The 21,121-nt window shown below is 35.1% G+C and overlaps 2 protein-coding genes across 3 annotated transcripts; both read right to left on the reverse strand.

The window, feature by feature from the left end:
- Nucleotides 1–1,693: 1,693 nt before the first annotated feature.
- On the reverse strand, nucleotides 1,694–13,418 carry LOC112758643 (uncharacterized). 2 transcript variants are annotated; one of them, XM_025807353.3, is made up of 11 exons: nucleotides 12,903–13,418; nucleotides 12,203–12,324; nucleotides 11,927–12,109; nucleotides 11,714–11,813; nucleotides 11,590–11,620; nucleotides 9,464–9,506; nucleotides 8,698–8,850; nucleotides 4,376–6,329; nucleotides 2,841–4,215; nucleotides 2,624–2,707; nucleotides 1,694–2,244 (listed from the first exon to the last, which is right to left on the reverse strand). In XM_025807353.3, the coding sequence occupies exons 2-11, from the start codon at nucleotides 12,259–12,261 to the stop codon at nucleotides 2,180–2,182; spliced, it is 4,047 nt and encodes a 1,348-aa protein (XP_025663138.1). In that variant the 5' UTR covers nucleotides 12,262–12,324; nucleotides 12,903–13,418; the 3' UTR covers nucleotides 1,694–2,179. The 2 variants fall into 2 exon arrangements, with proteins under 2 accessions (XP_025663138.1, XP_072076195.1); XM_072220094.1 differs by lacking the exon at nucleotides 12,903–13,418 and having other exon boundaries at nucleotides 12,203–12,409.
- Nucleotides 13,419–18,139: 4,721 nt separating this feature from the next.
- LOC112756887 (transcription factor TCP7-like) lies at nucleotides 18,140–18,475 on the reverse strand. The gene has a single exon (XM_025805497.1). It carries the CDS (start codon nucleotides 18,473–18,475, stop codon nucleotides 18,140–18,142), a length of 336 nt encoding a protein of 111 aa, XP_025661282.1.
- Nucleotides 18,476–21,121: the final 2,646 nt, after the last annotated feature.

Consider the following 21,121-nt stretch of genomic DNA (forward strand, 5'->3'; position numbering starts at 1 on the left):
AAAAATAAATTAGTCTAATGATTGTCAACTTGGTCTTCATATAGAAAGAGCCAAGTTTGACTCTTTCGTATAAAAATCTGTGTGTACTTTTACTTATTTTTCTTAAAAAGAAAAACAACTTGACTCTCATTTAATAGTAAAAGTATTAATGATAAAGAAAAAAAAAATATTTTAAAGTTTAAACATTGAGGATAAAGTTAAATACTAAAGATAATTTAAAAAAAATTTAAAACGTTAAAAGACCGAAAACATACTTGAAAAAAAAATCCTCTCAATGTAAAAGTTATACCTAATAATTAAAATAAATTTCACATATGAATTAAATGCATTAGCAAATTAATTAGAATGCAAATATCTTACTCACGAAGAGGTAGGAGTGTCCATAGATCGGATCGTATTCGCAGATTCGCGGTAAATATCCGCATCCGATCCGAAAATTGCGGATACGATCCGATCCGCAAATTGATCGGATCGGATCGCGGATATCTGCTCTACATCTGCGGATCCGCACCATAATAATTAAAAAATAAATAAATATATATATGTTTGGTATTATATTTACTTTTATTTTTATCAAAGATATGAAATTCGAACCCGTAACTTCTTAATTGAGTATGGGGAGACTATGCCATTTGAGCTATAACTCATTGGCTTGGTATTATATTTATTTGTTTGTATATTTTAGTTAGTAATTATTATTCATATATTATATTATTTTATTTTTGTTATTTAGAAAGAGTTTGATTAAAAATATTTTAGGAATAAATAAGTTTAAAAGTATGAAAGAAATATTTTTATCGAAATTTTTTATATAGAAATATGATTAAAAAGAGAAGGTTTAATTATGCGGATAATCCGATCCACAAATGTGCGGATCGAATCGGATCAGATCCGACACTAAAAAGCGCGAATATCATATCCGATCCGATTCGCGGACACCCCTACGGAGAGGGACCGGTATGTACGTATCCATAGCCGTCCTGAACACCCACACATTGTCCCATTTCCCGTCCCATTACTCACGGGTATCTTAAGTTTTGCCCCATACCCAAACACGCGGGTATATACCTGTCCTGTACCCGTCCCGCCGAAACCTAATTGATTTATATTTTTTCTCCTTCGAAAAATCTATAATATGAAGATAAACTTAACGGAACTAAACATGATTAAATACTTTGAAACATAATTAAGTTCAAAAATAATCCTAAATTGTTCACAACATACATATTATATAAAAATAATCAAGTCTTACACATGAATAATACATACATATATACGGGGCAGGGCTGGGTGGGTAATAGGATGGGGCGGTCATTACCCATACCCGTCCTATACCAAAACAAAAATAACCAGATCTTACTCAAACTCACTCCATACCCAATCAACCGTTGAAAATACCTACCCCGTTCGGGGCAGGGCGGACAGGTTGGCTCGGGCCGGTCCAAATTGACATCCCTACAAATTAGTCACCCTCAAAGGGTAGGTCAAAAGATAATCAGATTTAAGCATCTGCAAATAAATATAAATGTATGAGAGTTATGAAAATTATCCCCCATCACAATACTATTAGACAGTTCAACTTCAATACATAGAATAGAAGATCGGCCAATTCGATGGTGGCGGTTTACTAGTCCATCAAGATCGAGAACATGAATAACCAAGATTACACAGCTAGGAGAACATGAACAATATATTGCATGAAAATTAAACTCGTATTTTTGGTAATGGTAGAACGAAAATACAATAACTCTTGTAGAGGCAAATAGCGATCATTTTTGGAAATTACTCCGAAATCATATCACTCTTTGTAATTCTGACTAAACGATTCATTCTAACATGTGTCAAACTCTGATATACATCACACGACTAATAGAAGAAAAAAAAAAGGTAAAAGAATGCCTCTGTACTGCCAAAACCACAATGACAGTGCACCAATAGGCGACAACCTCATTGAATACACAGTATGCAGCACGTTTTAACACAACTATAGCCACAACTAACTGAATCACAGGGGAAAACCTCATGGATCCAAGAAAATATACATAACCTTGTCATATATCTTTCAAATTGATCATGGTATCATCCCTACCTCTCTTTCTTAACATATTTAAGACTGTCCCTTACACCATCCTATTGAAAATGGATCCATATTACTCTCGGAAAGCAAAATCAGTGACATTTATCTGGGCTTCGAGTCACTACCCTTGCTTCGGAAAGATGAAAGAGAAAAAAATGATCTGGGAGCTGCACAAATTGAAATTTGTGTAACTATAGAGTCATATGAAAGCTACTGAAATCTGGCAATTAGCAAATTACATTAATCAAAGGAAATCAGAACCATGTAAACTCTTGGACTTCAATCAAGATATCATAGTATTTAAAATCACAATACAATGATCTATGCAAGTTGCGAAAATGGCAAAAGAGAGAAGGCATTACATCCAGAATGAAGTACAAAATGTCCAGAAATGAATTAAGAGGTTTCAGGATTTATCAGCTCCCAGAAAAAGAAAGAGGTACTCAGGATTAATTAAACTACTTACATCCTTAGCCAGACACTTATATAAGCTTCAATGCTAAAAGTTGATGATAAAAATAAAAGAAGAATAAGGTTAGACATCACCTTTTAACGAACTTCCTGATATATGGTCATCCCTCAATTTAAAATGAGCAGGAGGTGTCGGGATCGAGCTTTGCAAGGATTGGACTGCAATCATTCCAAATCGACTTAATCCATTTATGATCGTTTGCAAAATTTCAACTCAATAGAAGCGAAAATTCAAATATATATAGATGAAACAGGGCACCCTAGGAATTTCAGAAAATAATGAAAAGGTTACCTTGTTCACTGTACAGCTCGCTTTCATTGAAACTGTCATCAGATGGATGACCATGAGAGAATCCCATTCTTGATTTCCTTAAGTCCTCTGATGACCGATTGACTAGATCTCGAACATCCTCTGTTTCGTCATCTCCTTCAGAAGTAGTAGCAGAAATCCAATCAACCAAACTCTCTGACCCACGGTTTTTCCTCCCAAATTTCAGTAACCGTTTAAAACCTTTCGTGACATCCTTTCGTGATTGATTTTGAGATGAATTTGCAACAAGAACTGGCTTTTGGGCACTTCCCCATTTCTTTCTCATCCGTGCAGCATCACTTTCACCCTGGGTATGGGAATGAGAATTCCAAGATGCAGGACTTCCAATTGGAGAATCCATAGATGCATCAACGTCAGAAGACTCGTGTGGGTAAGTAAATGGATGACGGGTGCGTGAATTCCATGATACAGGGCTTTCTACTGGTGAGTCCTGCAGAGATCCCACACCATTGGAAGATGATGGCATAGCACTAGGCATTTCAGCTACTGAAACAGGGTCTACTTGAGAAAGAGATCTTGCAGAGTCACCAATTTCAGATTCAGAATTTCCAGATTTCTCAGATTCCTGGCTTAATCTCACCTTTCCATTATTGGTATATGCATGATCTTCAATAGCTACAGTTCCAATCTCATCCGGTTCTTCTGTTGCCATATCCAGAGAACCCTCCCCTTCAAATGCCAGTTCATCAAATAATTCATCTTTATGAGTATCATATGTCACTGAAGCTTTCATCCTTATAGCACTCCCCTGAGGTCCATGGCCTAGGCCATAACCCTTTTTAAGGAATGACTTTGGCGATTGATCAAATGGGCCCAGATCAGACCTCTCCGTATCAAATTTCAATGGAGCCAAAACAACTCCATCTGAATTCAAATGGGATAAATCACTAAACTCTTCAGAATTAGCACAACTTTTTCGTAAGGATTGAGACCGCTTTGACTTGTCTTCCTTGGAACCTTGCGTCTCATCCTGAGCGCTTTTGCTACGGGCATAGTTTCTCAACTGAGAGCGGCTTGTTGATTTACTCACTCCAGAAGGTTTTGTATTTTCTTTTCTTAAGTCGGAAAAGTTTGGAACAGACTGAGCTATAGGACTCTCTCTTCGCCTACCAGAAGAGTTGGAAATCCTGGTAGATGACCGTGAGAATGAGGACACTGCTGCTGTGCGAGGCGTAGCTGAAGACATATGTCTGTTGGGCAAAATTTTCCTGCTTTGCCTTGAAGCTCCATCTCCAAGGTTTGATTCACCAGATATGCTATCTTGTCCATAGATCTTCTCTTCTGAGAATTCATATTGATCTTCATCCTCTTCATTCTGAAGGGAATCTATTGGATGCTACCAAAAATAAAAAATAAAAATACATAGAAAAAATAGGGGTATAAATCAGATCCAAAAGGCATCTTGATGTTTTATACTGAGGGGAAACATAAGCACTATAGAATATTAAGGATCAGAATTCATCATCAAAGTTCACACAAAAAAGTGTAAAGGATACCTGCTCTCTCTTAATATTTGACTTGAAATATCTACGTTTCTCAGAACGAGAAGCACCAGATGCTGAATGAAGTCTGTCTATAGACCCTGAAAACTTGTCCCTCATCTCTGCTCTACTGCGTTCAAGACTGTCCTGCATGGCCTTCATCTTGGCTTCCTTCTCGGCTCTCTTTAAACTCCATTCTTCCCTAAGTTTATCCTCTCTCTTCTTCATGTACTTCTCATAAAATTTTCCTCTAGAATCATCACCAAAATTTTGATTATTCACCTTATTCACAAGGGACGTAGCATCAAAGCTTGGTACATTGCTCGTACTGGCAGTTGGTTCGAGCACAGAATTTCTGGAAGGCATATTAGGACTCAACTCCGCTGCTTTAGGTCTCCTATGCTCTGAGTTAACAGCCTGTTCTACATGTGCATCCACAGGCTCAGTTCTCCACACAGATCCAGACTGATCCCCTGGAAGACGAAGTTTATGCTCTGCAAAAAGCTTTTCAAGCTCATCTGCCTTCATTTTCAGCTCATCATGGAGGCCCTGATTTCCCTTAGACTGCCTTACTCTCTGAACTTGCTCTGAAGGTGGAGTTGAGTTTATCTGGGAACTATCTTGATTCTCCAAAACTTGCTTAACAGGAAGGTTCAGCTTACTGCTTTCATGAGGAACACGAGTTTCATCCCTTTTAAATCGAGTCCTGCTGGCTTGATCAGCACTACCAGACTGAGGCCTTTGGTACTTCATCTTTGAGAATTCAGAATCCTCAACCTTAGATTGGTGCTTGGAAGAGAAAGAAGAGTCCCTCTTTACAAGCTCCTCAGGTTCTGCATTGAAAGATCTCAATTGGGGCTGAGTAGATTGATCGGCCTCAACCTCCCTAAATTTGCTTTCAAATTGTGCAGAACGGGATCGAGAATGACTATGAGAAGCCCTGATAAATGACTGGGCAACAGGATGATTTTTCCTGCCAGCATCATCCCCCCTTGCAGTGGATGATTTGATGTCAGGTGTTACGTCGTCTGAAGTGGCAGTGGCAGTGGCAGTGACAGAGAGCATATGAGAAGCAACCTGGTTTGATCCCCTGAAATGCGTATCTTTAGGGGCAGCAGGAGTCCTGTCGTGATAAAAAGAAGAAACTTTGGAAGTGTCGTGAGAAGACTGCTCATCAGCAGCAGCAGCAACATCATCATCATCATTTATGACAGGAGAAGGGAGAGAAGTTGAAGCTGATCTGTCCTTGGAATCATCGTCTTTCACCACGGAAGGAAAAGGAATTTGGGTATCAGGACGCGTGCGTGGGGCAGCACTGAATGAGACCTCGGGATTGTTGTTTCTATGACTGTGGCTAACGTCTTCAGCATTCAACTTAGGAGCCAAAACACAGGAGGAGGAGGAGGAGGGGCTTTCGGTGTCAATGCTCATGTCACTCGCGCCACTCCATCTACGCAATACCGACTTCTCCGCTGCTGACACGTCGGATGACAGCCTCCGCAACTCTACGGGTTTCCCCACGACGGGCTTGGTGCCGCTCCCACCAGAAGAGGCAGAAAATGACGAAATCTCCTTCTGCTTACTCTCGAAAAGATTGATGCGGTCCTGCACGCTCAGACGCCGACCTGGCTGCGGCTGACCCCCCACTTGATGCCCCTCTTTCTTCTTCTTCTCGTCTTCCTCCTCCACTACCTCAGGCTCGACTCGTTGTTGTTGTTCTTGATCTTTTTCGTTTACCCCGCCCCCGATGCTGCTACGTCTTGATCCGATACTGGGAACGATCTTCCTTTGTTGCCACGTGGCCTGGGCATTATTGGGCCCGAGGAAGGGCCCAGCCTGGTCTTCTGTGGGATCCTCAATAGACATATCTGATCCAACTGATGACCGGACATCCCTCTCACTATTCCCTTTCGACGCCCTCAAATCAGCTCTACTTTCGCACATTGACATGTACTTGCTGCATGCTTCACTGCGCCCAAAAATCATCCATATTCTTTATTTTTTACTTAATTAAGGAAAACTAGTATTTATCAGTTTCTTTTTTTTTTTTTTGGTTAAACTACTATTTATAAGTAATAAGTTTGAACAAAATACGACCAACTAATGAAGCTGCTTCAGAAAAATTATTTCAGAAAGTTGGAAAGAATACACTTGCATTCATTTAGGTAACATTTGTTTTGAGGTATTGGAATGGAGGCTGGAAGACTGAGCCTCAGTATCATATTTGTTAGTCCAAAGACCAGTACTAAAATTTCAATCTCTATTTTCAAAATGTTAGTATTTCAGTACTTCCAAAAAATAGAGACACAGAAAACTAAAATTTTTTAGTACAGAGATTGAAACTTTAATAATATTTTATATCTAAAATACTCATATTTTAATTAATTAATTCCAACTTTATTCTTTATGCAAATTAAATTAAAATTTTATTTTTATTTCAATCTCTATCTCTCACTTTACACCAAACACAATCTGTCTCTCTTCCAAATGCTACCTAAGGTTATATATATACAAGTGTATGCAATGGTGACTATCATTTTACGGTTGTTGAACAACTTAGGCAACTATTTAAAGTGTTTTAAAAATGTGACCTAGCTACTATAATTACTAGGATTTAACTAACTTGTGCCCTAAAAATACATTTTAAAAATATAATAATAATTAATGCTTTTGATGTATTCAGTGCATTTGAAATGTAAAAGAATTAATTTTTACAATAATTTTTATAAAATATTTTTTTTTATGGTATGGTTAACCTATGTCCTTAGAGAACAAGTTAGCAAAACCCTAATTACTATAATGATGAACACACTTAGAGCATTCATATATATATATATATTAAGTTTAGGTAAATCAAATAACAATCATCCCACTAGGATTAAAGCATATCTATAGGCTCTTTGGGCATTTATAGATAGATGTATTTGATTTGTATAACACCTACAAAGTAGCCCAAGGAAAGGAAGGAAAATAACTGCCAAAAGAACAGGACCTTTAACTGCTATACCTTTCACAAAATATCATTCTGTTTGGGCATTTTGTGACCAGCTTCTCAGCTTACCATTAAATTCAATTAATTAATTTATAACGATTAATCATTACAATAACCTAATGGTAAGACGCATAAAATATTGCTTTCCTAAACAAGCATAAAATAATGAAGTTACAGGTGCACATAGAAATTTAGAAAGTCTATTACTTGGATGCAATCTATGAGTCTATCAGAGTTGCAAACCGACAATTGTGCAAAGAACTATCATAGAGTGCATTATTTCAACCGCTGAAGTTATACCCAATAGGCCAATAGTCAGGCAGGGAAAGGGACTCGGAAATCAGGAGAATTATGAGAAAATCCAATGTGAGTTGGTATCAAAAGCAGAACAAACACCACTAAATCATGTGGAAGGCAATCTTAATAATAATAATAATAATAATAATAATAATAATAAGGGTAAAATATACTTTTTGTCTATTAAGTTTGACAAAAGTTTCAAAAATACCCTAAGTTTTATTTTGTTTCAATTTTGTCCCAAAAGTTTTCGATTTGCATCAAATATACCCCTGACGACTAATTTTCAAAAAAATTAAGACCAATTCAACAATTTCATAAGAACAACCCTCAACACAAGCAAATCAAGCATAATTTTCATGCATTATTGTTAGATTGGTCTTAAATTTTTTGAAAATTTAGCCGTCGAGGGTATATTTGATGCAAATCGAAAACTTATGGGATAAAATTGAAACAAAATAAAACTTATGAGTATTTTTGAAACTTTTGCCAAACTTCAGGGACAAGAAGTATACTTTACCCTAATAATAATAAATAAAATCGTTCAAATAAGGTAACCTTGATGATATAGCTAAGAAAACATAAATTTTAAAAAGTAAACAAATGTGACCATTATGTCTTACCAATTAAGCCAAAAGATTTCTCAACTGATAAGAAGTCCTGAACTTAGAAGAGTTTTAAGGTGCGAGATGGCTTTTTCATTTTAATTTCACACAATTTATCATTTTGGCAGGAAAGGGCCTATCGCTTCATCCAAACCAAAAAGACGACAGAAGAGGACATGAAGGAGCTCTGGTTAACTCATTAAGACCATTATAGCTTGTGTTAAAGAAGATAAACACAGTGAATCCATTCCTCTCAAAATGAACATCCAAAGGCCATCTTAAAACAAATTTTCGGTTTACAATCAATTTCCATTTTAATCAGCCTTAGTTATACCAAAGTTCATGCTGAGTTATTTACATAGACTCCTGAACCATGTAACAAGCAGTCACAGAAAGAAATGCAGAAAGGATATATATTTTAAAGGAGCTTTCAGAGTTCTTACTTTAAGCGATGAGCACCAAATTGATCTGCAAAATGTTTTAGATCAGAAACAGTATCAGGATTAAAACCAGCAGCTGATGCACGAGCAAAAGCTGTGGTCAAGTCCTGCCTTACTGCAGCAAGCCGTACATCAATAGCTCTTAGCAGTTCCTTCCTGTATAAGAAATAAAACTATAAATATCAGTGATTCGGTAAGAATTTGAAAAAGAAAGGAAACAAAAAGAAACCAAGCACAACTATTTAGAATTATTAATCCTTTCGTTATGTATTTCACATATAGGTTTATCATCATAAAACTTATCAAACTCTACCCAGTCATTCTACAACTAAGCTCCAGCAATTCACTCAAGTAAATTGTTAACATTAGAAGCTCAAAGCTAGTATTCAGCCTGAAATTTAAAATGCACAAAACTCATAATTCCCACTTGCTGGCACAACTTATACTTGAATGGGAATCGAACCCACCCAATGGCTTAAAAAGAAACATAACTGACCAACTGTACATAATGTGAAATCAAGTTTTCACTTCTGTTAGTATTTTTCAAAAACGTTTTTCCTGAATATTTTCAAGAGTGTTACCAAATATATTTTCAAGTTTCTTTTTTAATGAAAATTGAGAAACCAATCAGCCCCTTAGATATTTTAACTTCAGATCTTATTTTCTCTACGGTTGATATAAGGAACCCAACCTCAATAAAAGTATAACTAAATAACTAATAGTAGAAATAATGAATACAGATAAAAATGACAGAGGGAGGAAAGGATACTTGGTTGCATCTGCTGCTGCAGGTGATCCTGTTCCAACCCCACCTGGAGCAAACCAAGAGAAAACAGTGAGCATAATACTGACAATCATTGAAGGAAAACAATTAGGTTTATAAGTCATGAAACCACAACTAGAGATTAAAAAAAAGAGAGCTTCATAACTTCCTCCACAAGATAAGACCATGAATCCCACTCAATATTCACTTGCATCTTGCATAAACATAATCTACACAGCACAATGCACTGATATATATGGTTTATCAAGCGTTGTGAGAGAAAGCAAGGTAAGAATTCCAATCTTAACCTTTTCTTCCACTAATATAAGCACTCAATTTTTTTTAAAAAATTGTTAGTTTTATCATTCCTTTATCCATTAGAAGATAAGGTGATTTACCACCTAGGCAGGAGTTTCATCTGTTGCTTCCTCAACAGCATGACAATACTCAAACACAAAACCCTTTAGACATACTTTTAAGAACTCATATAAAGCATGCTACTAGTGCAATTATGGATGAAGATATGTGATCAAGAACTGAACATAATTTTTCCTTCTTTCCACATTCATCAGGGTTTCAAAATTATTCTACTTCCTTTACTATCAGATATAGAACTTCTATAAAATGACAAACATCATAGCATTTCATGGAATTAGGTAATAAATAAATATGAAATTACTTACGCAAGATAATTTCCAAAAGCTCCCAAAGAATGTAAAACAATCAACAAACACATAATATAGCCAGAAGACTTCATTTATGATAAGTCATAATAGTAACCTCATAATGAACCATGTAAAATACATTATTTGGTCTTGGTCATACTTTTACAGCAAAACATACTCACAGGTAAAGAGAAAAGGGAAAAGAAAGGATAATGACAACTACTGATGAACTTTAATAACGATCAAGCACCCAACAGGCCAACATCAAAAGTTGTACAATTTAATGCCAACTCATAGAATTTAATATACAAGGGGTACGTCAAAGTGGTTGGTGGCGAAAATGGTGTATAAACCCTAGGAAAAGATAGATGAGGGTCTGTGTCTGTTAACTAGCTCTCTCAGGTTTGAATGCTGAAGGCTGCAAATAGAGAAAATCTGCTTTGGAGAGTAGCCCCGAGAAACAGGCCTATGTAAATCCTTACTCCAAATTAGCCGGCCTACCAGAAGAAAGCCCACATAAAAGGAGGTCCAAAGACCACGGGGCCGTAGACCAAAAAAATAAATTACGGAAAGATCTGCCTGCAAAGTCCAAGGGTTCGGGGACTAAATTCATCACTTTAGTAACAACATTATCTAACTATACCCCACAACCTGAGAGCCCAGCTGCATTTCCTACAAAGAAAAAATGTTTTGCGTCCTTTTGAACAACATGAGGAGATACTATTTTTTCTCTAACTACATGTAAGCAGTCAGATTGAAAGTTAGGAATGGTAATTGCAGGCTCCCCACATGAAAAATAGAGATAAGAGATGTCTCTGACATTGCCTAAACAATGCGGAAGTAATGGTACAATCTGAGTGATTTATTCTTATATGAAACCAAAGATGAAGAAATTCAACTTATTGACAGTGTAAATGAAGCTAGCTGATCAGCAGAAGTGGACACGTCACATGTAGTTTATTGTAGTCCACAAACACTTCCACATACTTAGTTCTTCATCAGTTTACATAAATGCATTTAAGGTATGATTTGAATTATTCACACACCACAACTATTTTACCTTTCCTTCATTGATAGACAACATTTAATAAATAGTACTTTTTAGGTTAAATCATATGTTTTCTGCATTGTCTATTGACTCAGTTCAAGGTATATAGTGTGTGTTTGGCACCTTATTTAAACAATGTTTGATAATGAATGTACTGCTACTTCTAGTCTTAGACTAAAACCTGCTACTTCTCTGGATAATGATCCCATTCTACAGTCATACACATATCAAACCTCCAAAGGCCAACTCACATCAGCACATCAGATTAGTTGTTTGATGCATAAGACGAACAACTAATTATTATATTTTCATGAGAGAGGTTCAAACCAACAGAACAAATTCATTCAACTACAGCGGCAATACATACAAGTTTTATACTAGACAGAAGTTAGTAACCTTCGTAAGTAAAGGAAACATACCTCGAGAAACTGTTCGCTGATCTCCAGTTCCCTGAAATTTTCCAAACATCAACAAAAAAACATAAGTGATGATATTGTTCTTTTGTTTGCACAATCTTCTCACTGATTGAAAATCTGTTGTTACCTGAGAGTATATGCGCCTTGCTCCTTCCAATTGTGACATCTCTGCATCAAAGGTATTGACCATTTCTAAAACCTCTGGTTTGCTGACATATTGCACAAACCTATAAGCACCAGGGACAATAAAATAAGTACAAAGTGCTTACGGGTCATTGCATACAAATGCACAAAATGCAAAAAAATAAATATAAATTTTCCACCATCTCAGTGCTTTCACCTTTCAAGGGTTCCTTTTGTAAACCATGTCTCAACATTTTTATTTCTCTCAGTTTCTAGTTTAATTGACTGGACTGCCAGTGCAATCTGCTCTTCTGCAACCTTTAAATGAGTCACAAATGGCTGTATTGATCCTGATACTAGTTTCTCGTTGTTTCCATCACTTGAAACAAACAACTCACATCTGCACATTAAACACAGAGAGCAATTACCAAGTCGAATCAGAGGAAAACCACAAACCCTGTAATTAGACAGCACACAGGTAGTTTATACAGACCTTGATCGATCTGGAGACAACTGGAATACAGCACAATCAAGAGGCGTGTCAGAATTCATTTTTGTTTTGATAAAGGGAACTCTATATCAATTCTTGGACCCCGTCTCTTAATCAGAAGCATTCTGCATCATCATTCACGTTTGAGACCAATCAAAATCAGTAAAAGAAAAAATCTACTCAAAGAAGGTCAAGTTCAGAATGTAGATTCTGAAAAAGTTTCAGGGGGAACAATGATAGATCAGTATCTTCTGCAACCAACGAAAAGGTGCATTTGCACTAGCGTGTTATATTCGAATTGAGACCAGTTTGCAAATCTACATTTTGAATCGAGCTGAAGTTGAATTTTAATATTAAAAAGGAAAAACCTGACCTGATGCTGAAAAGGTAAATCGCACTAGTTTCAATCCAATTCAATTATAATTAAATAGATCCCAGTTGCAAAACAAAATGGAACAAAGATAGAAATTTCAATTCACAAAGAGGAAATTAGAAGATAAACAGATCTGCTTGAACAAAGACGGAACCTAAATGGTGTTTGGACAAATACTGGGAAAGCCTAAATCCCAGAGAAAAAAGCTAAACCGAGAAAGGTGCAGGGAAAACATGCAGAGAACTTCACGGATATGATGAAACCCTAATAATAATTAATTAATTAACACGAGAGCAGAAATGTGGGACGATGGTGGAAGTGAATGCAAACCCAGATTATGATATGAGAGGTTGGAGATCTTGGACTGCGGAACCCGATCCTCCAATTTGGAGTTCAAAAGGTCACCTGCATTTGCCTCCACTCTCTTCTAATCTCACTCTAGTCTCTACAATGAATGAATGAACGAACTAACGAATGAAAGAATCAATGAGCGAGCTCTCTTCTCTTTTCTTTTCTTTCCAATTTGAAGTTTTACGAAAACCCTACTAGCTAGTAGCTACTATGACAAGATGGTTTTTGCTTTACTCATCCTTCAACTCTCTTTCTACTACTTTCTCTCTCTACTCTCCCAATACACTCTCACGCACACGTACACATCACACATACAGTAGAGAGAGAAAGAAAGGGTCTTGTTTGAGTTGAAAGTTAAAGAGAGACAGAGAAAGAGGTGTCGCATGTGGTAAGTTGTTCGGCCTTTGAGCTGAGAGTTGAGACAAAAACAAAAATTACTGCTAACTGTTTAGGCGATGACATTTGCAATTATCAGATTTGCTGATTATATTTATCGATTTTTTTATTAATCAATCAATCAATAAATTAATTGTGAAACTGTGACAGGAAATTCAAAAGACGGGTATGGTGCGGTTTGCGGAAGACGAAGCACATTTACGAAAACGGGCTTCATTGTGTTTTTACCTTACCTTGTTCTGACTTCAACTTTTACTACTGCCCTGCCCCTAGAGGTGGCAACTAAATCTAACGTTGAAATCAATGGTTTCTAGCTAGGATGATGATTATGATAGGGTGGGGGTGAGGTGAGTAGGTTAAATCTAAATCACAATTCACAAAATTAAAGGAGGAGGATTGACGTTAAAAGAAAAAAAAAAGAAACAACAGCTTCAGCCGTTAATGAGGTTCCATTCCCCATATTTGTGGCGACCAAATCTATAAAATAGATTTAGATTAGTTTCATCTCATGACGTAGGCACGTAGCAATTATACCCTTCCCTTCTATGTGTGCTCCAAAATACTTCTATTTTTAAGTGGATACTACAATAAAAATTTTATAATTATCTTCATATGAATATATTTTTTTTTAATTCTTGGATGATGGATTGTATAGTTAGATTTTGATATTTATAAAAATGTTATTTTTATTTAAAGTGTGGCTAAATAAATAAACCACACTTTTATCCACCCTATCTTTAATGTTAGTACTACTACATCCTCTTGCATTCATCTTTGTCTAAACCAAAGTGCGAGATATACAAGAGTGTAAAATTCATAATAGTCAAGGGAGAGTTTATGTTTTTGAATCCCGAATACAATTTTAGCATCTTTGAAGGGTACAGTCACCATAGTCCCATATAGGGGTGTACAGACCCGGTCCGGTCCGAAGGTCTGGTCCGGTCCCGAACACTTTAGGGACTAATTTGATGTGATTTTATCGGGTTTAGGGTTGGGTAAGGGTCTCAAAATTAGACCCGGTTATTATTTCGGGTCGGGTCCGGGCCATAGCTCGAGTCACCCGAAGTCGGCCCGGTGACCCGGTCATCATATACAATTAATATTTTGTGTTATTAGTGATGGATCATGACTATTCTTATGTGGAATTTAAGTATTGTAAACCTTAATATTTTGTGTTATTAGTCATTATAAGATTATAAGTTAATGTTTTATGTTTAGAACGTATAAGACTTTAGACTAATGTATAATATTGTGTTATTTGTATTGATTTAAATATTTGCTATTATTAGACAATATTAGTATTGATTGTGGTTTTGCTTTAGTATTGATTGTGGTTATGCTTTAATGTTAAAGAAGGGTTGATTCTTGTTATATTTTTCTAAGTGAATTTTACCATGTTAAATAATAGTTGGAGTTTTGGAAATTTGAATATTTTTACATGCTATCTTACAAGAAGGTATCAACGTAATGTAATGTTAACGGCCCGATTTTCACCCGGTATAATTGTGGCCCAAAAGTGTATTGGTTTCATCGGGTCTAGGGTCGAGTTCGGGTCTAATAAATAGACCCGGTGTCTATTTCGGGTCGAGTCTGGGTCATATCAAACCCAGCCCATGTGCACCCCTAGTCCCATAGATGAAAGGTTCTCAAGTAGTCAAGTCTCAAGTGAGATAAGCACTGCTGCACTGGGATGGAAAACATTAGACCATCTCCAGTAGGGAACTCATCCCAGTTCCTGTTTATGGCCCACCTGTCATAAAAAGTAACTCCACATCAGCTTTTGCGTCATAAACAGTAAATAGGAACTCAAAGCATCTCTCTCTTCTCCATTAGGAGGAACTAACTTTAGTCCCTGTTGTGGTCCCACTTAATTAATTAATTAAAATACTTGTAATTAATGTAATTAATTATTTTTAATAATGTAATTTAAATATTTAAATTTAAAAATAATTCACTATTAAAAGATATTAATATTAAATAAATTCATATATAACAATAATACACAATATATAATTCGAAATTATACTAATTTGTAAAATTACTTAATACAAAGAAAAACATAGATAAATTTTATAGTTGACGACAAACATTATAAAATTGTCATATATGTTCAACAAATTCTCTTTTAACTGTCTATACTGCTGCCTATTTAATTATTATAATTATTAATTAATTTAAACTAATTTATAAAATTACTTAATATAAAAAATATAATTAAACTAATTTACAAAATTAATTAACATACATATAATAGGTATGTAATATATATTTTAATTTATTTATATATAACATTTTTTAATTCATTTATATGTAACATGCAACAGTTATAATATATATGTATACAATACAATTATCATTTTATATATATGTTTTAATTTTATTTTATTTATTGACATTCCACGTGTCAATTTTTTGTTGGAGGCTGAGAGTTCCTCTGAGCAGAAACTCTCCTCATCGATCCATGTGAAGGAACTCATTTGAGTTGACACTCCAATGGGCAAAAGTGCCCTTATGTCAGAGAAGGAATTTGGAATAATTACCATTGGAGTTGCTCTTATGGCTGTGTTTTATTACAGGTACGGACATTAAGACAAAAATACAGATAAATAAAATTATATTTAATATATAAAATACAGGTATAGATATTATGTTTAAAAGTATTGAATTATTTTAGATTTTTTTTATAGAATAATTTATTTTTTTATTATTTTAATTAATTTTTTATAATTATTTTTTTTATAAAAAAATAATAAATTAAATTTTTATAATTTATATTTTATATCTAATTTATTACTAAACGAAATAAAAAAACATTAATTTTTGTATTTTTATTTTTTGTATTTTATTTTTACTGTCCGTCTTGTTTTCGTAACCAAAGGCAGCGATGAAATAAATACACAAGACACACAAAAAAAGTTAAGATCTTATTTGACACTCATTTTCTTGTTTAGCATTCAAAAACACCCAACAAGCCTACTACTTCCAACCTCAACTCTACTAACAGTACACCACGAACCACCACCAGCACTCCAACAGTACTATTGGAAGTCACAGAAGAGTGAGTGAGAGAGTGAGAGCCACACCACTATCACTATGACTTCTATAACGGTCAGTGAAGGAAGAAAGATCAACAAGGGAAGCTGCATGTCTGCCACTGTTCATCAACTTCTCAAACTTTACGGTGTAAATCTATGATCTATTTATGGAGCAAGAAGATTTAGGACAGGTGATGCGAATTTTACAAACTACAAATTACTGGCAAGTGCACTAGATCGTATCAAATAATACCACAAAAGTAGGTTATCGTTTTCACGAGGATTAACGAATTAATTAGTAAGTAATAGTTAATTAATTATTTTAGTTGGATAATCAACTATCAAAATTAAGTGTTTCAAAAGCAATTACATAAAAACAGTAAATTAAACAAGAACAAACTAAACTTGGTTAAAAAAATAATATGATAAAGGTAACTAGGTGTTAGAGATGTTCACTCTTTAAGAAAATAATTCTTGTGTCTATTTAGATGAGGTATGCAAAGATCAATCACAACGAGTCATAAATAATTAAATTCTAATTTCTTGACAATTCAATTTCTCTTTAACCTAATTAACCGTTAGAGTAAAGGACAAATCCATCCCTGACCTTTTTTTTGTGGACATTTTCATCCTCAAAGATTGAAAAACACATTCATGTCCTTGACCTTTTCAAAACGCGGACAAATTGATCCCTCCGTTGAAGTGACTCCGTTGGACTCAACGGAAAACGCTGATGTGGCTCCCATGACGCTGACATGGCCGTTACGGGAGCACATGTGGCATATAACTTTTCAAAACAGGACATATTAGTCCTCTCACACCAAAACGTGTAGTTTTTCAAAACAGGACAAATTAGTCCTACTATACTAAAACGACGTCGTTTCTAAGCTCTATTTCTCAGCTCTGTCAAGTCAACTGTGAACAATTCCCATTAACCCCTCTTTATTTCTTTAATCAAAAATCAAAACCCCCCTTTGTTGTTTGATTGTGCTATTGGGTTAGTGTGGTGGTGAGGGGTAGGAAATGGAAGATATCAAGCATATTGAAAGGCTCTATGAACAAAATAGGAAGAACATGTTAATAAAATCATGAATTGAAAAGATAAAATAAAGAGGATCTATTTGAATTATTTATTTATGTATTGTTCTTAAGTATATTTACTAACAACAATCGTCAATTCTGTTTCTATCTTTTTGGTAAAGAATTTAATATAAGTAAAAAAGAAAAGTTATATACACATTCTCACCAAAATTGTGAATTGTAAGTGCCAACTATGACCTCTGAATGGACGGCAACCACTCCCCCTACTAGATTCTTATACTATATTTTCTGGAACCCTGCATCAGCAATCATTGATGCAAATTTTTCCTGCAAATTCAACATAGAATAGGATAATTAGGATAATTCCCATATGCAAAATTTTTAGACATGAATATATCATATTATCAGAGCAATTTCTGCACAATGCTTAGTATGATAATAGTATAATACATAAACATGCAAGCATAAGCAAATATTCAAAAATTGAAGATAAAGCTCCATGGTAGAAAAATAGATGATAATGCTGAGTTGAATAATTGAGTTTAACATACGAGACAGCTCCAAGATAATTGGGAACGACAGCTTGCTAAAATTAAATCATATGTAACAAAGAAATGTGAAAAATCATCTCATTGGTCTACGACCCATCTACCTACTCAAAATCTGGTTCACATCTTATCCGAACACAAAATACAGGCTCACTGTATACTAAATTTGACCGAAATCAAGCCTGGCTGGGAGGGCCTAGAGCCTTGCGGGAGCTCCGGGGACCACTGAGGACCCCACGGCAGGCCCCACGGGGACGTCGTCGTCCTTAGCGGAAGCGTCATCGTCGGTGCGTATGCGCTTGACGAGTATGAAGGGAGTGGGAGCGAGCAAGGGCTTGTGGTCGAGCGAAGACGCTGCAGAGGTTGAGGAAGGAGAAGAGAGAGAGCCAGCACCGCCGCGTACGGAGACGGAAATGGAGGAGAAGCTGGCGGGAGTGGTTCCGGTTCCGGTGGCGGCAATGATTGAGGGCTTAGCCTGGCAGAGGAGCCACTCGATGGTCTGGCCGTCGGACTTGTGGCCGATCTCCGCCATGGGTCGGAATGCTCCCTTTCTTCCTTCACCCGCTTCACCCTCACACTACATTCGAAGGATTAGGGCTCAAAGATTTCATAGATTGGAGGTGGACGGAGAAACGGCGATGTTTTAATTCCAGGGACTAATACGTCCTCTTTTCAAAAGCTCATCTCACGTGGCAGCCCGTAACGGCTAAATCAGCCCCACGGGAGCCACGTCACCGTTTTCCGTCAGGACAAACGGAGTGACTTTAACGGAGGGGTAAATATGTCCGCTTTTTCGAGAGGTCAGGGACATTAAAGTATTTTCAATCCTCGGGGACAAAAATGTTCGAGGAAAAAAAGGTTAGGGATGGACTTGTCCTTTACTCTAAACGTTAATTTCTTAGTCAATTACTTAAGAAAAAGAGGTGAAGTACAATTCTAATTCAATTTTTCAAGTAAGATTCAAAAATAGTCCTTAGGTTGAATTATATGTCACGTATTCAAGATAGTTCTAACCATTAAAAATCACAAAATGTCACACACTCTTTGAAACTATTCCTAGTGAAATAAAAAAGTAGTGTGAAAGAGTTTTCAAACTAATTCAAATATTAATTTTTTCCAAAACAATATTTAGAATCTAAAACGGAGTTAGAATATTTTTCAACAATTTTAAATTTTTAGGGATGAAGAATGAAAACTCAATCATGAAATAAAGTAAGGTATAACTCTCATATAAAATAAACACTTAGATTAATAATTCATAAAAAGATAAACAAAGCTCCTAATTTTAACCAAAGAGACTAGTGACTCATGCTTCAATAAAAACCTGAAACTTAGAATAAAAAAATGGCAAAAAGTCTGATTCCCCAAAAGTCCTTTTTCCATGTGCTTATATACTCAATTTAAAACAAAACCTAATCATTAAATTCAAACTAATTCAAAACAAAATCAAATCAAATTAAATCCAATCTTTCGCATTAAATCTTCAGCTTTCAATAGTATTTTTCGGTTCAAGACTTCAATGGTCAAATTCTTTATCATTCATAATGGGCTTGGAGAGTTTCCAAAATAGCTTGTGAAAGCTGCGCTAAGGGGCGTGTGAAATGCCAACCCATTGGCTCATGAAACGCCACGCTTTTCTTCCCCTAGGAGCAACATATTTTGGCGTGTAACACCTCTTTGTGGCGTGTGAAACACTACTTCTTGATATCTCTGGAGACTTCATTCTTCTTGGTTGTGACACGTCCTTGGTGCGGCGTGTGAAACTCCCAATAGTGTCTTGAAGTGGTTTTTTAAAATTCTAGCCTAGCGTGTAACACCGTGTCTCAGCGTGTGAAACGCCATAACAAAATTCAAGTCTTGGGAGGTGTACTGTGGCATGTGGCAAATCCCATATATGGCGTGTAAAATGCCACTGAAATGTATGTAAAAGAGGCCTCGAAGGCATGCCAAAATGGCACGCCCATTATCCTTGGCGTGTAAAATGCCAACTATTCAGGGGTCATGTGTACGCATCCCATGCGTACGCATGACGTGCAAAAAACATCCATTTGTGCGTACACATGAGACATGTGTATGCATGATTTCTCAATTTTTTAGATTTTATGTGTGCGCATTGTAACATCCTAAGTTTTTTAAAATTAAATAATTAAGTTATTTATGAGTTATTATATTTGTTGAGATTTTATTTGTAGGAAAACTATTTTACCAAAAGTAATTAAATAGAATTTTATGATTATAAAAGTTTAACTTGATTATAATTTATTCTATTAATTTGAATTATTTTTTTGAAATTATTTTATTAAATAAAATTAAATTAATTTTTATAATTATTATTATTATTATCATTTGAATTTGGATAAATTATGGTTATTATATAATTTTTTTATAATAAGATATTTTACATAATTGATTTTATGATAACTAAAATTTAAATTAATTAAAATTTTTATATAATTTTATTATAACAAGATATTTTAAAAAAAGATAAAATTATTATTATTATTATTATTATTATTATTATTATTATTATTATTATTATTATTATTATTATTATTATTATTCGCTTTGATTAAAACAAAATTTAGTTAATATTATTATTATCAAGTTCAAAATTCGCCGATATGAATAAATATTGATACACTTTGATGAGTTTAACTTTGTTAATACTTTATTAAATATCTTTTATTATTATATTACTAATGTCATTTATATTAATAACTCATATATATATATATATATATATATCCACTTTTTATAATTATTCGTTTAAAATATTTATAATTTAAACTGCTGACAACACCGAAACATGACACCCAAGTCCTTTATTAATGAACCATGACACTTAGCCAATAAACACACTTATCACCAATTAATCATCATCATCAACGAAGTCATTTGGTGAAAAAGAAAGAAAGGGAACAAAGGAAAAGAAAGTGTTAACGTGGCTTAATACATATATACATATATGTATATAACTTGACACCTATAATGCTTTACCACCACTCATTATTATTCATCACCATTAATCTTAATCATCTTCATTTTCTTTCATTCACCACCGAACCTGAACCCAAATAAAAGAAAAGAGAGAGGCCGTGAGGGACAGAGCAAGAGAAATCATAGAACCTCTGAGCTTTCAGCTTTAATTTTTTGAGATCTGTAATTTCAATAAAAAAAT

The sequence above is a fragment of the Arachis hypogaea genome, chromosome 16 (assembly GCF_003086295.3).
Source record: "Arachis hypogaea cultivar Tifrunner chromosome 16, arahy.Tifrunner.gnm2.J5K5, whole genome shotgun sequence".
Taxonomy (NCBI): domain Eukaryota; kingdom Viridiplantae; phylum Streptophyta; class Magnoliopsida; order Fabales; family Fabaceae; genus Arachis; species Arachis hypogaea.

What these genes read in the sequence shown, in the direction of transcription:
- LOC112756887 (XM_025805497.1), bottom strand. Translation starts at nt 18,475, where the DNA reads ATGGCGGAGATCGGCCACAAGTCCGACGGCCAGACCATCGAGTGGCTC.
- LOC112758643 (XM_025807353.3), bottom strand. Translation starts at nt 12,261, where the DNA reads ATGAATTCTGACACGCCTCTTGATTGTGCTGTATTCCAGTTGTCTCCA. An exon ending in CAAGGCGCATATACTCTCAG is followed by an intron (nt 11,621 to 11,713) that starts GTAACAACAGAT and finishes GGAAAATTTCAG; the next exon opens with GGAACTGGAGATCAGCGAAC. An exon ending in TCAGCGAACAGTTTCTCGAG is followed by an intron (nt 9,507 to 11,589) that starts GTATGTTTCCTT and finishes GGTTTGCTCCAG; the next exon opens with GTGGGGTTGGAACAGGATCA.